Source organism: Agelaius tricolor, unplaced genomic scaffold (assembly GCF_023055355.1).
Source record: "Agelaius tricolor isolate 1412-34295 unplaced genomic scaffold, bAgeTri1.0.p SCAF_2, whole genome shotgun sequence".
In the NCBI taxonomy this organism is placed as follows: Eukaryota; Metazoa; Chordata; class Aves; order Passeriformes; family Icteridae; genus Agelaius; species Agelaius tricolor.
Genome location: NW_027269262.1, coordinates 11,799,183 through 11,820,379, shown reverse-complemented (window position 1 = coordinate 11,820,379; position 21,197 = coordinate 11,799,183). Strand labels below are relative to the sequence as shown.

General features: G+C 35.3%; 1 protein-coding gene across 1 annotated transcript in view; it reads left to right on the top strand.

Annotated features, from left to right (window-relative positions):
* The window catches only part of EXOC2 (exocyst complex component 2), a 126,577-nt gene that overhangs the window by 71,996 nt on the left and 33,384 nt on the right, over window positions 1–21,197 (top strand). The window contains exons 14-23 of the mRNA XM_071452965.1: window positions 633–701; window positions 964–1,121; window positions 4,157–4,278; window positions 7,500–7,561; window positions 9,837–9,917; window positions 10,848–10,907; window positions 11,756–11,817; window positions 12,713–12,779; window positions 14,712–14,828; window positions 18,744–18,885. Coding sequence (XP_071309066.1) covers window positions 633–701; window positions 964–1,121; window positions 4,157–4,278; window positions 7,500–7,561; window positions 9,837–9,917; window positions 10,848–10,907; window positions 11,756–11,817; window positions 12,713–12,779; window positions 14,712–14,828; window positions 18,744–18,885 — 940 coding nt within the window. The remainder of the gene's footprint in view (window positions 1–632; window positions 702–963; window positions 1,122–4,156; window positions 4,279–7,499; window positions 7,562–9,836; window positions 9,918–10,847; window positions 10,908–11,755; window positions 11,818–12,712; window positions 12,780–14,711; window positions 14,829–18,743; window positions 18,886–21,197) is intronic.

Below are 21,197 nucleotides of genomic sequence, written 5' to 3'. Positions count from 1 at the left end.
TTCAACTGTAAGTGTCTCATGCAAAGTGTACTCATGTTCCGCTGTTCTCAAAGAAGTGACAATAAAGGTGCTGCTTATTTTGCAGTCTCTTTTACAATTAGTTGAATTATTTAAAGAGCATTGTTAAAAAATACAGTTCCTAAACTAAACAAAAACCCTGCAGCCCTCTCCTTCACATCGTGTATTTCCAAATTGCCTTCATTCCAAAATTTGTCTCCCACTTCACGTTGATGTCTTTCTCTGGTCAGCTTCCATACTAAAAAAATACAGTTTCTTCATGTAATCTTGATGCAAAAATTGACTATATATGTTTTAGATCTCACTAACACTGCAGTGAGAAAACTTTAAGCTCAGGAAGTTTGTACTGCTTGAGCTGCTCTTATGCTTGTCTCTGACTTTGTCTTAAGCACACATTTTTCCTCAGAGTTAAACATAAGGGTACTTATCTACAGCAAGTTGAGTTTATTGAGATATATATAGTCTTTGCTTACTGAAATGCCCTGAGTTCATTTTTATAATTACATCATAAGCTCACCAGTTTTCACTTCTTCACTTTGAAACCCCCTTTTTCAGAATTATTTTAACAGTGGTTATAAGATACTTACACTTTTCAATTTTCTCATTTTCACAAGACTGCTGAAAAATCTGGCCAAATGGAAAGATCCAAGAAAAATGCTAGGCAAAGACAAAATGATTTCAAGGTAAGTAGTTGAGGGAGATGTGATGGGGAGAGCCCTAATTTCTTTCATTTGTCCTTCGTGGCAAGATACTTTAGTGTCACCTTGAAAAATAAGATTTCCTAAATAATTTGTGTATCCTCATACCTCCTTTTCCTCCCTTCTCTACCATATGGAGCCCCTGTAAATCTAGCATTTCTACCTGTTGTATATAGCAAGTACGTTGCTGCTTAAGCATCTTGGTAGAGATTTTTCCTTGATTTTTCTTCCCCTTCTTCTGATGCAGAAAATGATTCAGGAAGTTATGCACTCTCTGGTAAAACTTATACGTGGAGCCTTGCTTCCATTCAGCCTCAGAGAAGGAGAATTAAGACAGTATGGTGGCTGGGAGATGAAATCTGAACTTTCTGGCCAGTGGCTAACACATGTTATCCAGACTGTAAGGTAAATGCATCTCTGGACCCATAAAATCATTCTATTAATGGAATATGTGTGCTTTAAGACAAAATGTTTTGTTCATTGTGTTAAATACCCTGAATTTTGATAATGTTAACATTTTCAAAAATAGGATTGCAAAAAAAATTGCTTATGTCAGATTTAGGATTCTATGTGCAAGTGTAATTATCAATGTCTCATGGTATAGTCTTATTACATAATAATAATATATTCATTTTTTCCCATAGCATCTTATGAAAAAGTTTGAACAAAATATTTGCCTGGCACAGCACAGAGCATAGGCACTCAGTGAATGAAACACAATTTAATTCTTTAGGGTATAAAGCAATTATTTGCTGCATTTGCTATACGTCTTCCTATCTTTGCCAAAATGGATGAAAATATTGTGGTTTTTACTGTAGTTATTCTTAGATCACAATTTGCCATTGCAGTTGTTTAATGGAAGGTGATATTCCTGCTTATAATGTCATTCAGCTTACTTTTTAAATAAAATTAATGATGTACATTTCATTAATTGCAAAATGACTCACTAATATACTAAAATTTGCTTGCATTTGTCTGTGGGGCCTACAAGAATTGTCATTACCTTTTGAAAAGTAACTACTCCTTTTGAGTAATACCTGGGTATGATATTGTACTTTTTATCTTGAGTTTTCAAAGCAGGTAACAGCACAGATGAAGAAAAGCAAGGGGTATAATCATGTATAGATATTCTTAGTGCAGATGGGGTGATACACACCTGTTGTCAGGTCTGTTTGACACTTTCTGTCACTCTGTTGTCACTTAAATTATCTGCACTCTAACCACATAGAAAAATATTTCCATCTGAAGTTTGTTATTCTGGCTGAGTTTTATGGAATGCTTTCAATTTAAGAAGGAACTGACTTGATGAAAAGATATAAAGGGGCACCCTTTTATGAGAAGCAAGCCATGAGTTTCCCTCAAATTATAAAATTACAGACTTTAGCACTTGCACATCTGTCATACTGGCTTGGAAATGTAAGCAATGATTCTCTAAAGAATGGCTCCTGCCATCTGAGATAAGATCCTGGCTGAGGCTACAGACTATGAAGACTCTCTTTCAGAGAATCTCCTTTTGCTTTCCGGGCACTACCCTTGTAATGAACAACTGAACTGAGAGCTGGGGAAATCCTCTCTCCCTCCTACTCCTTTCCCCACCTTGTTTTCTTAGTGATGGCACTTGAGCAAAGTGGGCTAGACTTTACTGCAAAGTGATCAAATGTATGTAAAGAATAAAAGGGGCATCTGGAGAAGAGGAATGGAACATGTCATCATAGAGTACTGATGAGTTGTGACCAGGTCAGATGTTTGTGCAAGTACTGCAAAAGCAGGTTAATTTTCAAGTCCCCACACTTTGACAGCCTGACAAAATTCTTGTGACTCGCTATTGATGAAGGTGGGCTGTTCCCAAGAGGAGTCTACACATTGTCTAAGACCTTTATTTGTTGCAAAGTTACATAATAGCTTAAGCCTTATTTTCACAGTTCATAACTAAAAGTCATTGTGAAGCACATGATAGAATTTTACTCTTTTCTGTCATCTCACAAATGATTTACTGTTTTCTGTTGTATTTAAGAGTGGTAGAACTCACAGCATTAGATAACAAGGATTTGTCATTACATCTGTGTGATCTTAATTTTTCTGCTCCTTTCTATGTCTCACACAGCTGATATCACACATATATATTTGTGTGTATCACACAGGTGGTAGCACAGTCTTTCTCTTGTACCTCATCCTCTCATTGCCCAGTATGAATAGATTCCAGGGAATAAATTAGAGCTATGCAATCAAGTGAGCCATTGCTGATAAGATTTTTGTCTTAGTATAAAGGTATGAAAGGTATGTATTTGTTAGGGTATATTGTAAGAGAAAAAGGATGATCTAAGAGATCAGCTGTGTGCTCAGTGGAATCAACTCTAAAATACAGGGCTTCTGTGCAGTCTAAAGTAACTTAAATTTGTCACAGATGGGTATTTACATTCTGTTTCCTGGCTGGCTGAGATAGTACAGATTTTTCTAATCTACTAATTCAGTAGTTGTGCTGGGTGAAGAGCAGCCTCATTAATGGCGGGAGTTTGGTGGTTTGTGCCCAATGCCAGAGGCATGGAACTGGAGCCTACAGGTGGAAGATTGGAAATGTTCCACCTGTTTGCTTTGTGCCTTCCTATTCCTCCACTTTGGCACTTCCTATTACCTGTACTTTCCTCAGTATTAGCAGTAGGGCAGATGGCAGTGACCGCCTTTGAATTGTCCTTGCTTACATATCCAGGAGTTGGATAAAAGCAGTGAACAACCCTCTGTGTCCCTAAGTCTGAGTGCAGCTGCAGCTTTTTAGTTGAAAGCTGAAATGCTAATTCTTGCAAGTAGCTGCTGTGTTACTATTTCTAAAGGAAAAAAAACAGAAATTAATGTCTCCATCCTCACCTGTAGTACCAGTGTTTTGTGCCTGGTGAGAGCTGGAAGCAAAACAGTGAATTAATTTACTCTGCCTATCGTGCAGTAGCTGTATTTTGTCTCCTTGAATATGTATATTCTTAGCAATCTGATGCACAGCCACATCACCATTCCTGGCAGCTTAATTTTGGTTACTGTTTTCATGCAAGTAAAAAAATATCTCAGAAACCCAGTTGTGGATTTTGTATTTGACCTAGGCATTCATCTAAAAACAACAAAAAAAAAGTTGTTTCTGCTCCAAAAGGATTATTCTTGGATCATAGGACAGGAGATCAAGCAGGGAAGTGCAAGAAGACAGTAGAAAAAGGTGACATGTTGCTGTGATGACATTATTGTAATCTTAGAGAAAAATAAATCTGCATTTACAATCTTCTTATTTAAATAAATAATTAATCTTCTCAGAATAGGATAGTTCGTTTTCAAAGATACACTGAGAATGGAGCTGTTGTATTTATATATGCAGAAAATGTCTGAAAAATTCAATGTAGTCATATCAGCTTAAAAAACCTTCAGATTTACACTTCCACCTAACTTTATTTCTTTTCTAGGCTTAGTTCTGAGTCTCTTACTGCACTTGAGATACCCAATGACATGCTTCAGATCATCCAGGATCTTATTCTGGACCTTCGTGTACGTTGCATTATCGTGACCTTACAGCAGACAGCTGAAGGTAATGGAAGGCTGCAGGTCCCCTTGCTCACTGTCATTCTTTGTGCCCCTAATGAGGCCAAACCATGGTCTGATAGATAACTGTGTTTGTTACGGATGTTGTAGTGGCAGTGCACTCATCTGATTCTGTAGTCTCTCACAAGGGTTACTCAGATACCTGATTTTTCTGCCAGAAATAAGTAATGAGTATTTTCTTACCTCAGTCTAATAAATAAAGTAGGTTAGACTTGTTTCTTTTGGGTTGAGACAGTTCTACAATGCAAATGATTTATTTCATGATGCAGCTTTTCCATGTTGGAAGTAAAATTTATTTTCTTTCTTGAGAATTCTTCTAACATGAAGAATTAAATAAGCAGTGTCTCATCCCCAAGGACAAAAAAAAAGCCCAAACAAACAATCCACAGCCCTTTAATTTAGTTGTGGGGTTTCCAGGGCTTTTTACTAACATTGTAATCCCCAGGTGTCCTGCTGTGTACACAACTTTTGCCATAAAGGTCTGGATTGTGAAAGCCAGTAACACATTTTCTAGATCTAGTATGACTCTATACCATCAGAGGCCATTCTTCTTGCTGTCTTGTATTCAACTCTGAAACTTAAATTTCAATTAAGTAGGTCTCCTAGAAATAAATCTCTCTCCTAAAATTGGGGCAGATTGATCTACTAATTCTCTTAGCAGGGCCAAGGGATTTTTTTCCAAAAGACTACTTACCCTCAATGGTAAAAAAAATTATGGCTTTTTAATATTACAATTTAGTCACTTTTAATCTTTGGCATATGATTCTATGTAGGCTAAGAGTTTTACTCTAGGCTTAAGTATGCCAAGCATAGGTGGCTACATGAAGCAAGTTTTTAAACTTTTGGTGACAACAAATCATTAGTTATCTATGGTTTATTTGTTGCAGTATTGATATGAATTGCATTCTTGGCTCTTGTTTTATTAAATCCCATTCCACAATTAACTTTTTTTTCTGCATTAATATCAAGCTTGCTGGCTGAACAAGTTTATACATTGTCTTGTCTCCTTAAAACTCTGTAAAGTACTATCACTATTTCAGGTTTCACATAAAGTATGAGAAAGTCTTTTTTGCTTTTCAGCCCTTAGCACAATTGAGTTCAATTATTTTTTCTTAAAGGTGTATGAGATTTTTTTTCCTTTTAATTGTGATATGAGGATGATCTTATTGGACTGACTTCTGTCTGGGAACTGTGAGGGAGTCCTCAGATGTCCTGCTGTTTCAAAGGAAGGAAGTATTTAGCTCTCAGCCATTTTCTTGACAGTCCTCAGCTTATCCAATCTCTGAGCTACCTACCTAGCTGCTCCAGCACAGTGCAGAGAGCTCAAATATGTGGCCAATGATGAAAAAAACTGTTGTTTGACTGGTTTTACCTACTTGTTGCACCAAGGCAATAGCCCAGTTCTTTGTTCACATGCAGAGTTTCTGCTCCTTTTTTTTGTTCTTTGCCTACTAAAGAAAATTGTACTTCTGGAATGTATTTAAAATAGTGGGGATTTTTTCCTGCACATGACCAGGTTAACTGGGCCCTTTAATAAGAAACTCATATTATTGGGGAACGAGTGAAAGTACAGGTAATGGATATTCTTATGGAGCTATGTACATGTATCTCAGAAGTAGCTATATCTGCAATATGTAGGTCAAAAAGTCAGCTCCTGGACTTGAATTTCACCTCTCTAATAACTCTGAAATATGAGTAAAGTACTGATATAAACTTCAGTTTCATCTCTTGCTGCATGTTGTAAGTTGGTAAAGGCATTCAGATGTAGTTAGAATATTCAGATGTAGTTAAAATACTCATTAGAGCACTTTAGCTTTTCAAATATGATAAACCTGCCCACGCACAGGAGTTTTTTTGTTGTCTTATGATAAACACCATGTACACACACTGGCCCTGTGAGGCAGTCTGTGTTCTTTCCCTCCTGTATGTGGTCACTGGTCATAAAGGTCATGAAAGACAAATTATGTGAATGCCAGACTAGACAGTGAGTTTACATGAATGTATTTGACTGGCATTTGATGAGCAGTGAAGTATGAGAAAGAAATTTGGTGGATTTTATATTTGTATTAGCTAAGAGCAGAATGCAAAGTGAGCAGCCACAAAAACATGTAAAGGCTGCCCAGTGCAATCTAAGCCCTTAGAAGAATATCAATTGAATTAAGTAGAAAAGTGAACAGAGTCATTATTCTACACAATCCCTTAATGCCTTTTATCCTTACTGAGCCTATACTTGTGTGAGTGTTGCAGAGTATGACACTATAACTAAGCTTCTTAATTTAGCTACAGAAAGCAGTAAAATTTTGAAGATAACTTTTAGCATGCATTAGTTATTCTCTTTTCTTGGATTTTTAGAAGAGATGGTAATTCACTGAAATTTTTATTCATTTAAAAGTGAGTTGCATGATATGCAGGCACTTCTGATGAGCAATTTCTGCGTAGGAAAACTGTATGTCAAAGCCCCGCAAATTGCACACAGGTCATCTTTGTTCTGTTTACACTTCAATTAAGCCCAAAACACAGTGATGATGCATGATGCACGCCATCCACAGAAGAATTGTGTTTTATAGTGCATAAGTTTTGCATTCACATCCTAATAAATAGTTAAGTAGTAAGCCTGTATAAGTTAACACCTTCTGGGTAGTGGGAGAGAGTGCTTTTTGCATATTTGTTCATGAACTTTTGAAGAAAATCTAGCACCATGGATCCTTGACCCTGAGTTGGGACCCTGTGCCTCTTTTAGAGTTCTGAATATGAATTATATGCTGTTCTTTCTGTCTTTGCTAAAATGCTAGGCAGTTTTTCTTTCATTTTAAATGCTAGAGTGTTACAGGCTAGAGACTTGGATTCTTAGTTGGAGTATTTTATATTGTGATTAAAAATTTACAAAACAGAAACAAACCCAAAGCCTTTGCAATATTCCTTTAATTCTAAGCTTTCCAGAAAACTATGTGCTTCATGCAAGTCCTGCCATGTATCATAGATGTGCTTCTCTGTGTGGTGTCAGCAGACCATGTGTGAGTTCCATTCTTAGTCATTTGAGATTACTGAAGGCTTTGAAGCTTGTAGTGCTATTTGCTTGTATGCCTAGTCATTGCAGTTCCAGTGTCTGTGGTTTCTTTTCAAGTTCAAGAGTTTTTAATAATTAAAATTTATACCTTCTCTCCCCACCCACCCATCCCATGTTTCCCCTATTATTCTGTCCTACAGATATAAAGAGATTAGCTGAAAAGGAGGACTGGGTTGTTGATAATGAAGGTTTGACATCGTTGGTGGGTATACTTGGTGTCTTGTAGGCACTTCCATTGCTGGATTTTTTCTTTCTTTTGCATCTGTAATGAAAGTGATTTCTACATTCTCCAAAATTTAAATTACTTTGGACTTTATCCGTGTATGCATAGTGTCTATAGTTTTATTAAAATATGGGACACTAATTTTTTTTTTAATTGTTTGAATGGTTGCGTCTTTGAATGGTTTTACTGGAGTAAAAAGTCATACTTGAGGTCACAAGTTCAGTTCACATCAAAATGCTTCATAACTTAGTAGGCACACTACCATGGAATTGGTCTGTAGCTGAATAAATAGGTCACTTATATGTTATAATGAGAAATTGAACTGAGAAGCAACTAATTTAGGGTATTGCCTACATGCAAACAACCAATGACTTGAAACCAAATTCAGGTAAATTAGCGAGACGCTTGCTGGAAATAAACAGTAATGAGTAATGCCTAAAACACAGCAAGCGCGCTGTAGGTGTGACTTAAATACAATCTGCGAAAGCAGAAAAGGCCTGTGGGAGGGACAGTTCCTTTGTGTATGTTATCTAAGGGAATGCTCCACAGACTTTTTTAGTTCTTCTTATTTGCTTCTATTAATACATGTTTGAAGTTGAGTAGGAGGACGTTAAGCAGTCACAATATGCATACCGTAGGAAGGAGTGTTGTTGTCAATTGTAGTACTATAACCAGATTTACAGCTTCTGGTCTTGATTTCAGTTGCTGCTGCTATGGGCAAGTCCCTATAACTTTTCTGTTTTTCACTGTGTTTATCTGCTGAATGAAGGCAGGGGGGAAGTTCTTCCACTGAAGTGTTGTTTCTTTATGCTTGTGCTGTAGCCTAACCCATCTTTATTAAAAAACTGATCAAGTGATTTTTGTGCTTTGAAATCACCCATTCATTCCTTGTATACTGTACTTTACTAGATACCTTTTGAGTAGGTTTCAACCATGGTTCAACCATGCCAAATTTTAATGGTGGAAGCTGACTGTGTTTTGTCATAGAGAGACAGTTTACCTACTAAAGTATAGTTCACTGGGGTAATTTTAGAGCACTGGTCAACCACTATAAAAAAGGACCAGGCAGTCTCTTTGGAGACATTTTAGGCTTGAGGTAGAAATTGTATTTTAAGTTTGTAGAAAAGGTTGAAGACCTCTCTAGCATTTATATTCCAGATAAAAGATACAGTGTGATACAGAACCAAGTTTTTTCAGCCTCATAATATCCAAAGAATCATATATCTAAACAACTTTCCTGTCCTGAGATGTGATGTTTTATAGTGTGGAAGTGAAAACCCAAGAGCACTTTACTGCTGGCTTTCTTCTTTTAAGGGATCCAAAAATACTAAATAGAGATTGTCTTAGTGGCTTTTTCATGATTTTCATTATGCCATGTGAGCATCAGTTTCCCTATCCACCTCCATAATTTACAGAAATAAAAATTATTCCTAAGCCTAAGGTTGGTGACATGCCATAAACTATCTAATGAATGAAAAACAACTTTACAGGACTTAAAAGCATTTTTGTCCACTTCTTTGACTCAAATCCAGTAAGATGATGTCTCGTTTTTCTGGAGCAGTGACTGCTTTATGTTGCCCTGCAGAACAGGTTCATGCCCAATACCAGCAGACAGATGCATTAAAAAAATTAGGTGTGGCTTATCAGAGAAGAGAGAAAGGCAAGGAAAAAGTGACTAATAACTTTTCTGTGAACTTGTTTGCACTTTCAGGATGAAATTGATACATGTTATCCATACACTCAAATTCAGGTTTGGAAACCTGAAGGTAACAACAGCCTCTCAAACCATTTTTTGTTCCATTTGAAACAAATTTCAGTCTGATTTTTTTAGAAACTTTTTGCTGAAATACCATGCAGAAATATGGGACATCCCAGGTGAAATTCTATTGCATCTTGGCTCAAGAAGTGGAGGGGAGGGAGTGTGTCAATAGGCATATGTAATGCTACAACAAAAAACTCTAAAAATATTTCCTAAGCCTTTTATACGAGGCTGGTATAAAAATCTCTCATTTAGAGAAAAAAATGTACATTGATCTATGGTAATAATTCTGTAGATAATTTACATACAAAAGAGTATCACTCTGAAAGGATCCTCTGGTAATACATGAAGTGTGATTTTTTTTTTCCCCCCCCACCCCTTATTTGGGATAATTTGGGAATAAAGAGCTTACTACACACCTTGTAAGTTTTTATCTATTTGTGTACTGTATATTTAACATGCTTATCTACAGCTAACAACTTGTTTGACTTTCAGCCATCCCAGTTTGAGCAGTGCATTATTCGTTCCTTGCAATCTCTTAAAACTGTGTTGGACTGCAAACCTGGAGAAGCCAGTGTAAGTTTTGATTGATGTTTTCATTTTTGTTCTTCTTCTGAAACCCAATAGTAATTTACATGAAAAGAACTTTCAGAGAATGATACAAGGGTATAACTTTCCTCTGTATTTGTTTCCCATGTACACATTTTCACTTGTGCTACCTTTTAGACTTCTGATTTTGCTTCATTTGTTATGGGTAATTTGTGGTTATGGGGCAGATGGAACTTGCATTTAAATCCTTAAAGCTGTTCTTCTGGAAAAAAAAATGCTACTCACATACTATTCAGATAGCAGTAGATGTTACATCTGAAATAAAAATGGGAGAGGCCATTCCTAGGAGTTACTCTTCACTCACTGTTAGATCCAAATTACTTGAAGAACTTAAATTCACTTTTTAGTCCCCATCTACTCAGTACCTTTAGGCCCTGATTGATTGAAACATTGATATTTCTTTCTTAGGGAGTTTAACATTTTTCCAACACTTTTCCACTCTCTTGGGGACCTATGTATAGATATTGTTTCTCTCACCTCATTTACATTAATCTTTCTGACTAGCTCGTCTGTTTTCTTAATGAACATTTATTCAAAAGAATCTGCAGTGAATTCACCTGCACGATGAGTCATCCTTTTTAGGACATGAAGACCTTGAAATATCCTGGGAGCTTTTGCTGCCATTCCATTAGCCAGCAATGACACACACCGCATGTGCTAGGATTTTCTTCCTTTTACTGTATTATCTCCTCATGTTTATCAAACTGTTTACTGGGACTAGTATTTTCTCTCCCATTTTTAGGATGGAGAAAAATTGAAATTGATCCATAAGAAAACAGTGTCCCAGCAGCCATTCCTTTAATTGTGTCATCTCTTTAGGGCTAAGTTACTCAAGTCTTCCTTGAAAATAAGGCCATGTGAAGTTGTTCTGCTGAAATAATATGCTTGCATCCTCAGGTTTTCCAGCAGCAGAAAACACAGGAGGATGTGTGCCAACTAAGCATTGGGATCATGCAGGTATCTTGATCACTTTGAAGTATGAAATTGTCAACACCAGTGACGATCAAAATGTGTGCGTTGTACCTTACCCACCTCCCAAAAGGTAGCTTAAGTTGATGACTCTGTTATTCCTGTGGTACACTCAGGGATTCTGAGAAATGTTTGACTTAAAAGTAGGTAGTGCTGACTAGCTCAATCCAGCGATGGCAAATCCTGAGAGAATAAGTGACATATTCAAGTATTTTACTGAGTGTGATTTTTCAAGATTTTATTGACAATGATGCTTCCTGAGCTGATGCCATCTAACATCTATATACTGCAGTCAGAGGAGAAATGCTGGTTTTCATCAGCTGAGGATCTGGCTTTTAATTTCTGTAGCAGAAAACAGTGTTCTTTGTAACAATATCTGATTTTTTTTTTAATTTATTTGAAATTTAGTAATAGCATTCTTTAGGTTTTTGAACCATTTTAATAGTCTCCTCGAATAAGAAATGGGGAGCCAAAGCAACAAAAGGATTATAATGAGGCTTCTGCAATTTTTACTTGGAATCCACTGTTCAGATTGAGCACATAAAAACTGTTAACCATGCTAATCAGCAGATTATCACTGCATAATTTTAAACATGTATCATGAAAATTACTTATCAGGGTTAAAAATTACTATGTTTTCCTACAAGTACACTATGATGCATGCAAAATAGAAAATATGCATTCAAAAGCTGTAACTAAACGTTACTGTATTTATGTAAGGTTTAAGACAAAACCAGGTGATGATTGCTCTGCTTTTATTGAGTGTAGTAAAAGTGAATTTGAGAACGCTTTTTAGTTCTGGCAGAAAATTTAGATCTTGCTTTATTATTTCCTAGGGCTTTATAGATTGTTTGGAACAACTGAGCACCAAACCTGATGGTGACATAGATACATCACAGTAAGTAAAAAGAAATAAGATTTATGTGTAGTATTCTGCAATTGTGTGTGCAAGTCTTACATTTCACCGGGGTTGTGGTTTTATCCCTTCTGTATTTCATATTTCTTGTGAATACTTTGCCTCTGAATAGTGATGCTTTGAAATAAGAGCAGGTACTTTTTATGTCAAAATGTTGTGTGGCATCATGTAATAAAGTTCATATAAGATACTTAATAATACATTATTTATACTGTTTTTTCAGTGACACAAGTTGTGTGCTGCTGTTAAAGCAGATGTGTTGGTTTTGACATGACTTTACATGTAATCAGTCATACTTGTCGCTAAGTAATGTCCAGTCATGGTGAAACATCCCCTGCCTTTCTTTTCTTCCCTTCTATTTTTTTACTGATTTGGTATTTCTGCTAAATTCATGAAAATTGTTTGTTCAATACATTCTTATGAGCCACTTATTTTAGAGACCAATACAAGTCGGAGTAGCCTGAGCCTCCAGGAGTTACAAATATTCGTGAAAAGTCAGAGATTTGGCAAATATAGCAATATGCATTGGAAAGGCAAATTAGCTCTGGTTTTTCTTCCTATTCAGATTACCATTGGCTGGATAGGTGTAAAAACAGAATATGTGGTGAAACAGAGAAATTATATTAAAGATAAATGCTTTAGGAAGAAAAGAAAAGGTCTGTAGCTAGAATACTACTATCAGACCACCAACCTCCTCAGGCAGGCTTTGTGGGCATCTTGGAAAAACTGAACAACGTGGACTGCTTTGTTATCTGGTGTAAGGGGGGTATTGAAACAGGATTGCATTTCATTCCTTTTGATTGAATCCACCATGTATCACATAATCAAAAGCACTATAGTTTTGTATATACTTACTTTTTAAACAATATATTCCTAGTCTTTCAGTTGATGTTTCATCTCCAGATTTGTTTGGAAGCATTCATGAAGAATCAAGTCTTTCTTCAGTAAGTTTGGCTTCTACATCTAAAAGTTGATGTGAAAATTTTTCTCAAAGATACAGGAATGTGGCTCTTTTTTATTGTTGCAATATTGTAAATACTGTTTATTTTGTTTTCTTTTTTTATAGAGAATAATTTTGTATTCTGTAGGCATTTCTCTTGTTGAAAGCACTGGTTTTTTTGGTATCTTAGTGTACCATGTTAAGGTAACTCTTTAAAGTGATTTTTAAAAACAAGTCCTCAGAAACTAAAATGGCATCACAGAAATCAGTGAAAATAGCACTGGTGTTAAGTCAGCTGAGGATCTGACTTTTGATTTATTACCTTGTTTTAGATTAGAATCAGTCTAATTATTAGTTACTTTTTGAAACCCACAAAGATACAGATATTAGATAATGCTTCTTTCCCACAGAAAATTTACTGAGAATAAGTATTGGTTATTTGTTTGGCTTGTTTGATTTTGGATTTTTAGGAAGTTGGAAAAATATTTTTAATATTCTTGATGCTTTGGTTAATGTACTTTCTTCCATTTAAGCAGCTGATGAAAAAATGTAGGTTTTACCTGCAAGAAACCTACTGAGAACCTCTAGTGAAATGAATATTCCTTAGTACAGGTTTTAAATGTTGTCAGAAGCTCAGGTTTGCCTAATTTACAAGAGTAGTAAGCATTTCTGCTACAATAAAGAATCACAGATTGCCAAACTGTTTCTGAATTGTAGACTATAATAACTAGTTCTTTATATCATTTTATTCTTGCAACACACAGATTTGGTATCAATTGTTGACTTGTGGCTTCTTCCAAATGCTTAAAAAAAAGAAATCATCATTTTAGGCAATGTATGACTTCTATGGTTCCATGGTATTCTTTTCTTATGTAAATCACAAGACATTTTGTCTTCTCTTTCTTGAATGAGAACAGAGCAAGTGAGTGATTGGAGTAAGATTGGTCACTATATTTTTTGAATTCTCATTTTTCGAATAGTTTGCATACTGCCTGATTATAACTTAAAGTAGAAGGCAACTCTCAGTCCTAGTCATTGTATTACTGAAATGCAAAACTGTCAGGAGTTTTGGGTCTGAAAACCAATACCATTTTTAATCAGATCAGTGCTGTTATGGTGACTTTACTGCCAAATAATTTTGTTTTCAAAATATTTTCTCAGTTGATTTTTAACTTTCATCTGAGGTAGAAAAATAGTTTGAAATGAAAAGGAGGCGGGGGGAAAGGGAAGACCCAATCTATTTTAAATAGTAGTTTTGTCTTGTTTGGATCTTTGTTTGGAATCTATATCTTATATCATGATCAAGGACAGGCAGTTGTAGTATCTCAACTCCAGAATGTATTTGACTCTCTTATAGTTAAAAAAGTCATTGAAGAACAGACATAAGTTATAACCACCTAGAATTTCTTCAAACTGCTGAAATTATATAATGTAGTTCAGAACCCTCTAGTATTTTAGAGTTGGTGAGGGCATTTGTTCAGTACCTGCTTCCCTTGTTTTAGCCAGCTTCATGGGAAAGTGAAGATGATCTTCAGTTGATTTTTATGATGGCCATAATTCTTAGTATATTTATGATGGTCATAATTCTTAGTATATTTCTTGAAACAAAGTAAAATCCAGAAACAGCTTCCTGGAAAGCCGTCCAAACCTAATTTTTGTAAAGTCTTAACCACAGTTCTGTATTAGTCATAATTATTCCAATGAGTGCTCTGGATCATATAAGAGGACCTATAAGAGGAAGCATCATGTTCAATTATCATACCTAATATTTATTCATTTCTCAGTAGTTTGTTGACAAAAGTATTTGTAAACACTACTTTATTTATGAGAATGTTCATTATGCACAGAGAGTCAGTAAAATATATACATTTACATTGTTGGTTATGATGATACTTCTTTTTTCAACTGGTATGCTCTTTCTTCTCTTAATTTTTAGGAGCAGAGACTTTTAATTGCACTCAGTAACTGCCGTTACCTGGAGCGCCATACCTTCCTAAATATAGCTGAACACTTTGAGAAACATGGCTTCCAAGGTGTTGATAAAATAACTCAAGTAAGTGAGAGCCCTGGAATGAAGCATCATTGCTTTAAGATTTTTATTTGTTTGACCTTCTCTGAAAAGTAGGTGCAAGTGTCCAGACATCCAGAACGACTCCTGGGTGAGCCTTCCACGAATAGGTGGGACTCCAAGCATTGGTTGGACATAGCAACAACAAGGATATGGTTCTGTGTGTTCATACAGGGCTTGAGCAGCTGGGAAAGAAAATGTGAGCTCTTGTTCAGGACTTGTGTATTCAATGGCAGAGCTTATCTGATTTCTTAGTAACGCTGTTTAATGTCACTGTGTTCTCTCAATGTAGAGAGTAAAAGATTGTTATCTCAGGAATATACTTGATAAATTATTTCATCTGGAAATCTGCATTACTGATAGCTCTTGTTCGTAAACTAGTTCATGGTTTTTTTGTTGTGTTTTGGGGGGGGTTTTTTGTTGTTTTTTCTTTTTCAAAGAACGAAAATGTCAAAGTGGGTGGCAGTAGCTGTCTCATTTTCCTGCCTTTTTGTAAAGATTAATCACTTCTTATGAGAAATGTTGTGACTTAATCCTTAGGACCATAAACCTAGTTTATTTACAGAAATATTTGTTGGTTGGAAGTAAAATGTTATCTTTTCCAGTAGCAAGTACAGTATTTCACTCAAACTGATTGTTCAACTATGTAGTACATCCTTAGTCCCATTATGCCTGAATGTTGCTTGAATTTCTACAGCCTAAGTAGTTTTGAATAGCATTTGAAAGGGATTGCTATGATTTGTGGGGTTAGTACAATATAGAAAATTACTCTGGATATTACAAATTTTTTGCTACTGAGAGTTGAGCTCAGTAGAGTTAGAATCAGCTAAGACATCTGAGACCATTATGTATGTGTTGAACACCCTGCCTTGCACAGCTACATCAAAGTATTGCCACTAAAAGTTTGATACATTTATAAATTACCAAATTCAGATGTTGAAGGGGCAGATTAATTTCCAATCTGTGTTAACCCTTTGAAAACTCTGACTGATGCAATACTGCATGTATGGGACACATCAATGGGTCATTCCAGCTGGGGGGATTTGGATAATTAGATAGTCATCATAAGAGGGCAATTTTTGAGCCCTTTATTAATTTTAAATGAGGATGGAAGCTCACAGTTGTTTAGAGGGGTGAATTGATTGTTTCAGTTTTTTATTCTGTCACCTAAACTTCTGAAAGTTTAAATTTATTTAAATATTAGATTAAAAACTGTAATAAAGAATTGGCAATTTTTTAAAAGACTAGTTTTTATCTGAAAATACTGAAACTAAATCATACTTTTAAATTTTGTCAGCTTTATAAATCTAATTTTAAAGTGAGTTTGGTAGTGTGTTTTAGTAAAAAACTATCTGTTCTTACACTGGGCTGTTTTTCTTAAAATTGCCTTTATTAGTAGGGAAATCATTATTATCTAATATTCTGAAGTACCGAAATTATAAATGGTAGCCAAGAACATTTCCTTACATTCTATATGAAAATTATTTCACTATTTTTTCTTAGTCTGCCAAATACAAAATTGCATAAAGTAACCAAACATTACACTGTGCTTTTAGCACATGCTACCTTGGCACATACTCATGACTCTTGCACTTCTCTGTGGAGATTCTTTAATTCAACTTATCAGTGTAGTCATTTAGGAAGTAGGAAAAAAAATGTATCCCATAAAATTCATCCAGCTTATTGATTAAGCTTCTGAATAAAGTTGTTGCCACAGTTCTGATAATTAGATAACCTTAAAAAGTAGAGGCTCAAAATGGCTTTATGCAAGAATTGAAAACTGTAGTCACAGGGATGTTCATATTAGAAAGGCAACAATGTGAGAATTGTCTATTTTTGTAAGCATTTAGCCCACTTGAGGATCAGGGACATGGGTATACACAGGGGATGTTAAGGACTTCTGCTCTGCTTCCTTCCCCCAATCCCAGGCTCAAAGTTACTTTCAGATTAATTGTTCAGACTTTCTTGCAGTCTTTCCACCATCTGAAAAACCAGGTTACCACAATATTAATTGTGTATTGAACTTGAAACAGGTTGAAGAGAACTTGTATGAAACTAAAAAACCTGTATTGAATGTGCAGATGATCTTTTGTACTGAACGACTGCAAAAGTGGAAGGTCAAATTACTTAATTCTAAAATGCTTTGCTGAGGAGCACTGAAGCAGTTGTTTCACAGATTATTTGAATGGGTGCATATTTGCAGGGACTTTGCACTCAAACTTACTTTTACCTCTAGTTTCAAGCTAAATAGGTATGATCTAAGGGTTGTTATTCTCCCTAATCATAAGAAATTGAAGTGAAAAATGTCTTAAAGTATGTGTAAGAGGAAAAAAGTGTGATATATCTTTACCTTTTTAAATATGTTCTATTTAAAAATAGACAGTCAAGTAGAAGGAAAAGAGGAACAAAATATCCTTGATCTTCTTATGCCTTATAGAGAGCTTTCCTTTGGGATAGAGATCCTCTTGTGACAAATCAAAGAATGTTTATCACCTAGAAAAGCAGGAAAGTCGTGGTGTCTCTTCTTTCTGAGCACCAGCTTCACCATCCCAACTTTCCTAACATCAGCTTTGGCCTCAATAACAACTGTTTTCCCTTAGACTTGTGATCTCCTTCCTGAAAGCTTCTCTGTTTCTGTTCCTGACTCAAATATTGCAGTTCCTTTTTCTCTTTTTTTAGCAATGTAGGCACACCAGAGTAGTGTACAACTTAGAGACATCCCTCTAGTGAATAAGGTTCAGCCCTTATTCTACAGTTTGCAGTATTAAATCCTTAGAAAGGGATGATAAGGAGTCCTTTCTTCTTTCTTTTTCTGAAATCCCAGTCTGATCTAGAGACCTGCTTTTAAAGCAGAACTCATTTTTAAACCCCTTTACTTCTGGAAATTATTATCCATTCATACATGTGTGTGTGTGTGTGCCTTTTCCCCTAATTGTTGAGGAAAATGAACACTAGTTTAAAAGCTTTATTTTTGTGTTGCTTAAGCTCTTATTTATAAAGGTAAATACATTTCAGCAGAAGTCACGTGAGATATTTTGATCTTAATTTTCATTTCATTTTATTTGCATTTAGCATCCATTACCATGTTTAGATACTAGTGTTCTGCTTAAACATTTTGTGATATGCATTATGTTATAGAATCATTGTAGAAGCTATAATTACAAGGGGCACCTCTGTTTAATAAAAAGCCTTGTATAAAATTTAAAGTTGTTCAGATACAGTGAACAAACTGTCCATATCCCCTTAGCCTTCAGTGTGGCTAAGTTGTGTGAATTACAGAGAGGTGCATGGAGAGCTGCTAAAGAGAAGAGTTCTACAGATGCTAATGAGCTGCAGCTTTTGCTTCTGTTGTACAAACACTTGTTAAAGTAGACAGGGAAAGTCCATAGGTTCAATTTCAGAAGACAAAGACTTCTAAATAAATAATGTATTTTTTATAATATAGTGAGAAATTGTAAAAGTAAAATTGATACATCTAAAGTATTATACAAAAATCTTCATGTTTAGGGATTGACATTTTTATGGGTATATTTTAAAGCATTCACAAAATTCAGTTGTTTAGTTTGCAAGATAAGACCTCCTGACACGCAGGAAAAAAAATCATGCCAGTAGACAGTTACTGAATGATCTGCCTGCTTAGGCATTCCTTGTATTTTTCATGAAAATGTCTGCTGCTGAATACAATCAGGAAAAAAATTATACTGGGTAGGATGGACAGATAATATGGAAGTTTTGAAGATTTTATATACATAATTATGAATTGAAATATGTCAGTAATTGCTGCTTTTTGCTGAAATTAAGGAAGACGTTATTTTTTGGGTAGGTGATTAAATTCTTTTAGTTAATGACTATTTACTATGTTCTTTCTCTTTCCTTTTTTATTTTTGTTTAATTTTTTAGGTTAGTATGGAATCCTTGAAAGAGCTGGATCAAAGACTGTTTGAAATGTACATTGAATTCAAGGCAGATCCAATAGTTGGGTCATTAGAACCTGGCATTTATGCAGGATATTTTGATTGGAAAGATTGTCTCGTTCCAACAGGTAAATATCTGCTTATTAAACTCAAATGATTTTAACAGTGATTGATAGGAGCTAAAATATACTGTACAATTAAAAACTTTTTTCTAGTCTGTGTTTTTAACTTTTGACATGTTCTCATTATGAGTTCTTTCTCACAGACTTTACTTAATTCCTAAATCATTTTTCAAATACCCCCAAATGATTAAAGCTGCTTTCATTATTGATAATCTCTTTAATACTTGTTTTTTGTGATTATTTTGCTTCATTGCTTGTATATAATAGAAGGAATTATAAAAGCCATCTTTGCTTTTTTCTTATGAAATTCACTGAGGTTGTTTGGGACATTTTCCAATAGAATCTGGCTATTTTGATAATAGATGTAATTATAGCTCTCAAAAGGTAAAATTATGAGAAAACGCATATTATAACAGTAGTTCAGCAAAGAATGGTAAACCATCGAAGGGCAGGTATAAGATGTTTAAAATGACTGAGATGTTAGTCATTATTGAAATGCTTTCATGTCCGCTGTTTTGAGGGAGCATAATATATAAATGGGTCTGCCTTTTTCTTTTTTTGCAGTGGTGAATAGTGTGCACACTTAGGTCCTTTGAACACGTAATTTGTCCTATGCAAAATTGATACAGTTGAATTCCTTATCACATAAATGCCTGGTTAATACCAAGTAGAAATTAGTTACAGTGACATAGTACATGGCATTTGGAAGATGATCTTGTCCTAATCAATTTGTACATTCTTGTTTTGACTTTTTCATGGAGTTGTATGTGGCAGACTTAGTAAAAATTCTGTGGTACGTAAAAACTAGATATGGAAGTAATTACACTGGTAATCTGTAAATCAGGAGCTGAAGGTGCTTGTTTGCTCAAAAGCAAAAGGATCTTAGAGTTTATTACTTTAGATAAAAGTGTGTCTTCCATCTCTTCTTAATACTTTTGTGCTCAGAATATATGCTGTGATACAACGTACTGCGGAAATAACTTAGATACTCATCTTGCACATTCAAAAACGTTTCTGAATAATACATAACTTGTCATTCATATTTGAAGTATGTTTTCACTTGGCACATTTGGATTACCACCAGCTAACCAAGACCAAGACATTGTGTCAGCTTTTTGTATGCTCATTTTCTTGATCTAGTGCATTGGCATCTACTTTCTAGGCTCTCATTGCCTTTAGGATAATTCTGCAGCCTTTTCTTTGTTTAAAGGGAATAGTGCATTTCTGATACAGATAGGCCTCAGCCTTCTTGTTGTCCAATTTATTTTTGGTTTAATGTACTTTCTCGGTAACTTTGTGGCAAAAATTGAAGTGAAGACAGTGAATATTAGAGACACCTCTTCAGGTTGCATATCATAGTGTTGACCAATTTAAAATAGTAGAAAAGTTGTTTGGGGTTTTTTTAATTTACCTGCTAGCTAGACATGTTAAAAAGGAACATGTAGACACTACTTCTGTACTTCTCCACCTTGATGATTAATTACCTTTCCAATTAATTAACCTCTGTTAAATGTTAACTCGTTGACTACTGGTATAGAAGTATCATGATTTAACATAAACCGGCAACTAAGCATCACACAGCTGCTCTCCTGCCCTGGTGGAATGAGGGGGAAAAATCAGAAGGGTAAAAGTAAAAAAACAGATGTGTTGGGATAAGGACAGTTTAATAATTGAAATAAAATAATAATAATAAATTCTAATGAAAAGGAAAATAACAAAGAGATAAATAAACCACAAGGAAGAAGAAAGAAAAACAAGTGATGCAAATGAAAAGTAGTCACTCACCAGCAAGTGACCGATGCCCAGCTTGTCCCAGCCAGCTTTCCCCCTAGTTTACATGTTGTCCTGTGGTATGGAATATCCTTTGGCCAGTCAGGGAAAGGATGCCCAGCTCTGTCTCTTCCCAGAGTCTCATGGATTTCCTCCCCCCCACTTGCTGGCAGGGCAGCATGAGAAACTGAAGTCCTTGACTTAGTGTAAGCATTGCTCAGCAGCACCTGAGTCATGGATGTGTTATCAACATTATTCTCATAGTAAATACAGTAAATACTAAACTAGCTACTAGGAAGAAGATTGACTCTATCCCAGCCAAAACCCAGACAGAGTAGCTTTGAGGACCTTCAGTTTGTTTGATTATAGCAAGAGTTCATTGACCCTGGAAATATTTGGTGCTCTGAAGATAAAATTATTAAGTGATTAATTGGTGACCTCTTCATGAAGGTAGAGGAACTTCGTAATTGAAAAGGACTGGATGAAAAAAAGCCTTTTTGTGGGGCAAATTAGAATCAGGTTTTTTCCAGTATTCAATCAAAAAAAAA